This window comes from Oncorhynchus clarkii, chromosome 30 (assembly GCF_045791955.1).
Source record: "Oncorhynchus clarkii lewisi isolate Uvic-CL-2024 chromosome 30, UVic_Ocla_1.0, whole genome shotgun sequence".
Taxonomy (NCBI): Eukaryota; Metazoa; Chordata; class Actinopteri; order Salmoniformes; family Salmonidae; genus Oncorhynchus; species Oncorhynchus clarkii.
The window spans coordinates 30,520,854-30,526,853 of NC_092176.1; the positions used below are offsets into that span (position 1 = coordinate 30,520,854).

At 40.7% G+C, this 6,000-nt stretch overlaps 1 protein-coding gene across 1 annotated transcript; it reads right to left on the reverse strand.

Moving 5' to 3' along the window:
* Nucleotides 1–479: 479 nt before the first annotated feature.
* LOC139389370 (transmembrane protein 252-like) lies at nt 480–1,674 on the reverse strand. The gene is made up of 2 exons (XM_071136084.1): nt 1,403–1,674; nt 480–774 (listed from the first exon to the last, which is right to left on the reverse strand). Exons 1-2 carry the CDS (start codon nt 1,672–1,674, stop codon nt 480–482), a joined length of 567 nt encoding a protein of 188 aa, XP_070992185.1.
* Between the last annotated feature and the right edge of the window lie 4,326 nt (nt 1,675–6,000).

The following is a 6,000-nucleotide window of genomic DNA, read 5'->3' on the forward strand; positions in this document are numbered from 1 at the left end:
TATATAGTGTTCCAATACTGCACTCAGAGTCACATCCAACAACGAGCAAAAACAAGCAGGTCTTTGTTTTTTAAAGTGCATCAGATTTATAGAGACATCCATACCTAGACTGTCATCCTTCACTAGCATTCTGTAGACATTTGTCTTGATCAACCTGTAGCTCACTGTACGACCTGTTGCTATTGGTTACTACCGTTCAGCCACATGTGAAACAGCAAAGATGTTTTCAGTCACATAGTATCTCAGGTCTCAGCAAAAGCTCAAGACAGTCTCATTCCTAGCTATCACTCCCACCTGTCTCCGTTCTCCAGAAAACCATGATGCCAGGAGCAGCAGGCTTTGCTGCCATACCTCTCTCTGAGCAGAAAGGGCCATGTAGTTTACATCTCCTGAAAGATCAGAGGTCAAAGGTCAGGAAGGGAGACACTCGTTTTAAACAGTACACAAAGGTGACGTCATCACCTTCCAGAGTCCACCACCTATCGACCGTCCAGCTCAGAACATGGAACTCTGTCCAAACCGGAATGTTCTGGTTGCTGTGGAAGCCCCTGTGGCTCACTGTGCAGCTGCATGGCCATCTCAGAGTAAGCAGGTGGTTCTTCATGGTTGAAGGTGTCGTCTGGGGCCTCAGAGATGTCCTGGGTGTACAGAGGGGGGGCCAGATTGAACCTCAGGCCGTCTTCAGAGAGCCCCGGCACAGAGTAAGCTGCAGCTGCAGTAGCAGAGGTGTGGTTGTGCTGAGACTCCTCATATGAAGGAAGGTGGAAGCTGGGTCTGGAGAGAACAACAGACACATTCCAGGTGTGTTGTTGAAAGGAATGAGGCGTACAGTACATTATACAACAAATATCATATGTAAGTGTTAAGAAACCCTATTATGAGTTCAGTTTATAAACATTTTGACAGCTATCCGGCAATGCACTAACCCATAGTCTTGTGTACATAATAGGAATATATAGATGCAATGCACCTGACTGTTGATAATTCAATGTACTACCACTGCACCAGTCTCTGTAAAAGTCTCAAATTAATTATTCAATAAATGGAAAATATGAATGATATACAATGAGAAAAAATATAAACACATCATGTAAAGTGTTGGTCCAATGTTTCATGAGCTGAAATAAAAGATCCAAGGTATTGTTCTGAGGCACATTGTGAGGCCACTTTTTTTTTAGGTATCTGTTTCCCAACAGATGCATATCTTTATTCCCAGTTGTGAAATCCATAGATTAGGGACTAATTAATGTGTTTCAATTGACTGATTTCCTCATATGAACTGTTACTCGGTACAAACTTTGAAATTGTTGCATGTTGCATTTCTATCTTTTTTGTTGAGTATATAAGTAATTCAAGCATTAATTGAATCTGTCCCCAGGTGAGTGAGAGAGCAGAGGCTTACCTGTCAACGGTGTAGACATGGATGTGTGCAGCGATGTGGTGGCTCCTGCTCCTCTGCCTCTTCCTCTTCATGCCATGGCAGATGGTCCAGAAGACCCCGCTGAGGAGGCAACTCAAGCCAAAGGCAATGAGGACGTAGGCCAGGATGTAACACAGGGAGCTGTTGTAGACATTGTGGAGGGACATCAGGTAGGCCCCCACACAGATGAGGACAAAGCCCAGGGCAGGCAGCAACATACGGGCCAGGGAACACAGGTGCTTCCTTGTATCCATGATAACTGCCTTCTCTCCCTTTCTTAAGGTGATTTCTTTTTCTCTCTCTCTGCAGGTGGAAGGAGAGGTGATGGGAACTGAAGGTTGGTTGGCAGGTTTAGTAGATGGTAGGGTGCTATCAGTACACCTACAGAAGCAGAATGGTGCAGAAGAAACCAAGCGTTTCCTGTCGTTCTACTACAGTATGCCTGCTAGAAGGAGGAAGGTTCTGTTGTCACGTTGTCCCACTATGGTGATGCAGGTACATTGTGGTTCCTTCTCTCTTTATGCTGTAAGACAAAGGGGAAGGGGTGGAGACTTAAGGAGATGACTGTGTAAAATCAGGATGACTCAGTTTACAGTCTGTTTACCGGGTATTTATGAGGTTACATGGTAAAAGTGATTATGTCTGACTTAGTGAATAGAGAAATACCTAATGAAACAGCACGGTAACATTTTTAAGCAATATTTATTTACAAAAATAAAACTATTTAAAAAAAATATTGCGAAAATTACAGACTAATGTATTTGGATGAATAATAATAAAATATCAGATACAAATTATTTTGCTGTCAAATATGGTATTATGTGATTTCTTTCTAAAGATATTAAAAAAAGTTATATTGTCCAGATACAATTGTTGTTATTTTGGCTCTGTACTCCAGCACTTTGGAATTTAAATGATACAATGACTATGAGGTTAAAGTGCAGACTGTCAGCTTTAATTTGAGGGTATTTTCATCCATACTGAGTGAACCGTTTTGAAATTACACCACTTCTTGTACATACAGTTGAAGTCAGAAGTTTACATACACCTTAGCCAAATACATTTAAACGCAGTTTCACAATTCCTGACTTTTAATCCTAGTAAAAATTCCCTGTCTTATGTCAGTTAGGATCACCACTTTATTTTAAGTGTCAGAATTTGAAAAGTCAGAATAATAGTAGAGAAAATGATTTATTTCAGCTTTTATTTATTTCATCACATTCCCAGTGGGTCTGTAAAGGTTTTCCTCCTCTTCCTCTGAAGAGGTGTTGCAAGGATCGGACCAAGATGCAGCATGGTAAGTGTCCATGGTTGTTTATTTAAAAACATAAACTGAACACTCAATGAATACAAAACAATAAACGTGAACAACACCGAAACAGTACCGTGTGGCGAACAAACACAGACACGGAAACAATCACCCACAAAACAACAGTGAAACCCAGGCTACCTAAGTATGATTCTCAATCAGAGACAACTAATGACACCTTTCTCTGATTGAGAACCATACTTGGCTGAACACAGAAAACCAACCTAGAAACACTAAACATAGAATGCCCACCCAACTCACGTCCTGACCAACTAAAACAAACAAATAACAAACTTTTGTTATTGACCAAATACTTATTTTCCACCATAATTTGCAAATAAATTCAGTAAAAATCCTACAATGTGATTTTCTGGATTTTTTTCTCATTTTGTCTGTCATAGTTGAAGTGTACCTATGATGAAAATTACAGGCCTCTCTCATCTTTTTAAGTGGGAGAACTTGCACAATTGGTGGCTGACTAAATACTTTTTTGCCCCACTGTATCCACCTAATTTTCCCTCATAATAATGCCATCTATTTTGTGAAATGCACCAGTCCCTCCTGCAGCAAAGCACTCCCACAACATGATGCTGCCACCCCCATGCTTCACGGTTGGGATGGTGTTCTTCGGCTTGCAAGCATCCCCCTTTTTCCTCCAAACATAACGATGGTCATTATGGCCAAACCGTTCTATTTTTGTTTCATCAGACCAGAGGACATTTCTCCAAAAGGTACTTTATCCCCATGTCCAGTTGCAAACCGTAGTCTGGCTTTTTATGGCAGTTTTGGAGCAGTGGGTTCTTCCTTGCTGAGCGGCCTTTCAGGTTATGTCGATATAGGACTCATTTTACTGTGGATATAGATACTTTTGTACCGGTTTCCTCCAGCATCTTCACAAGGTCCTTTGCTGTTGTTATGGGATTGATTTGCACTTTTCGCACCAAAGTACATTAATCTCTAGAAGACAGAATGCATCTCTTTCCTGACCGGTATGACGGCTGCGTGGTCCCATGGTGTTTATACTTGCATACTATTGTTTGTACAGATGAACGTGGTACCTTCAGGCATTTGCTCCCAAGGATGTACCACACTTGTGAAGGTCTACACTTTTTTTTCTGATGTCTTGGCTGATTTATTTAGATTTTCTCATGATATCAAGCAAAGAGGCACTGAATTTGAAGGTTGGCCTTGAAATACATCCACAGGTACACCTCCAATTGACTCAAATGATGTCAATTAGCCTATCAGAAGCTTCTAAGGCCATGACATCATTTTCTGGAATTTTCCAAGCTGTCAGCTTAGTGTATGTAAACTTCTGACCCACTGGAATTGTGATACAGTGAATTATAAGTGAAATAATCTGTCTGTTAACAATTGTTTGAAAAATTACTTGCGTCATGCTCAACGTAGATGTCCTCACTGACTTGCCAAAACTATAGTTTGTTAACAAGAAATTTGTGGAGTGGTTGAAAAACAAGTTTTAATGACTCCAAGTGTATGTAAACTTATGACTTCAACTGTAGTCCCCCATTTTGTGGGCCCAAAAGTATTCATTTATATGTGTATTAAGGTGGTCGAAAGTTTCTTATTTGGTCCCATATTCCTAGAACACAATGACTACATCTAGCTTGTGATTCTACAAACTTGGAGGCATTTGCTGTTTGCCCAATAGAATTGAATGGTAAATTATGTATTGTGTCATTTTGGAGTCACTTATTGTAGATAAGAATAGAATGTTATATTATAAACATTTATATGTTAATGTGAAGGCTACTATGATTACAGATAATCCTGAATTAATCAGGAATAATGATGAGTGAAAAAGTTGAAGGCACAAATATCATACCCCCAAAACATGCTAACCTCTCACCATGCAGTGACTGTAATGAACACAAGGGGAGACAGAGAGCTGGTTTCAAGCGCACGGTGCAACAGGTGTTTATTGCAAAGGACCACAAGAGGAGGCAGGTAGCTGGGTCCAGGGGTAGGCAGTAGGTCATACACAGGGGTCCAAAAGGGCAACAGCACAGACAGGGAAAGGCTAGTAACATAGTCCGGAAGATCAGGTAGATAACAGGAAATCCAATATGCTAAAGTACAAGGCAGGGAATAGGCAAAAACTATCATACACGGGATAAGTAAATTATGGGGAAACGCAAAGCTCTGAGCGGCACGTGTCCCAAAACAAACAATGCCTTACAGTGATGGGGTGCAAAGAACTGGACTAAATAGTGTGTGATAATGACATACAGGTGTGTGAACAGGTGATTAGAATTCAGGTGATTGTGATCTGGAAAGTGAGCTGCGTTCAGGGGATCTATGTGTTTGAGAGTGTGAGCTGGAAGCAGAGGTTACAGTAACAATAACAGGGCTGGTTAGCATTTGGGGGGTGGGGGGGTATGATATTTATTCCTCTGTAATTGTATCATTTCAAATCCAAAGTGCTGGAGTACAGAGTCAAAACAAGAAAACATGTATCAGTGTCCCAATGTTTTTGGAGCTCACTGTAATTCCCATGTAGGTAGATAAACTCAGAGATTGCTCAGAATTCTGAATGTGATGGATCATGCACTATCCCTGATACACGAGCTGGATCATGTACTTCACTGGAACTAAAACAGGGTGGGAACGGAGATAAGTGCATCATATCATACCTTGTACCGCTGCACATTGATCTGGTACTGGTTGGTACGGTGACATACGACACCTCCTGGCGACCATGTTGGAAGACCACCACATCAACTCTTCTGACAACAACAGTTGAAAAGCTACCCCAAGCTACATGATAACAGTGCCTAAAACTACTTGATTCATCACCATGGTACATTTCTGTGCCATATTTGGCTGATCAAACAAGGCAGGAAAGACAACGGAATTTTTGAGTTTTAATGTCACATGAATAAGTACAGTGAAATGCTTTTCTGGCTAACTCTAAACGCAACAATGCAATAATCAAAAGCAAAGTATTACTAGGAAAAGGCACAAGAGAAATATGAAAAATGAAATACACAATAAAGTATGTAAGTAAGCATACAATATACAGGAATTATTTACAAAGTCCAATACCATATTTACATGTGCAGGGACACTGGAGTGATGGAGGTAGATATGTACAGTATAGGGGTAAGGTGATTAGGCAACAGGATATAAGATAAACAGAGTAGCAGCAGCTTGTATGTGAGTATAAATGTATGTGAGTGAGCAAAGTGAGCAGATGATGGAGTACCAGTCAAAAGTTTGGACACACCGGTGCACTACCGGTCAAAAACAA

Bases quoted from the DNA above. Each gene is read 5' to 3' on its own strand.
- LOC139389370 (XM_071136084.1), bottom strand. From the start codon at position 1,674: ATGGATACAAGGAAGCACCTGTGTTCCCTGGCCCGTATGTTGCTGCCT. The intron at 775-1,402 runs GTAAGCCTCTGC...TGTTCTCTCCAG, and splicing joins CATGTCTACACCGTTGACAG to ACCCAGCTTCCACCTTCCTT.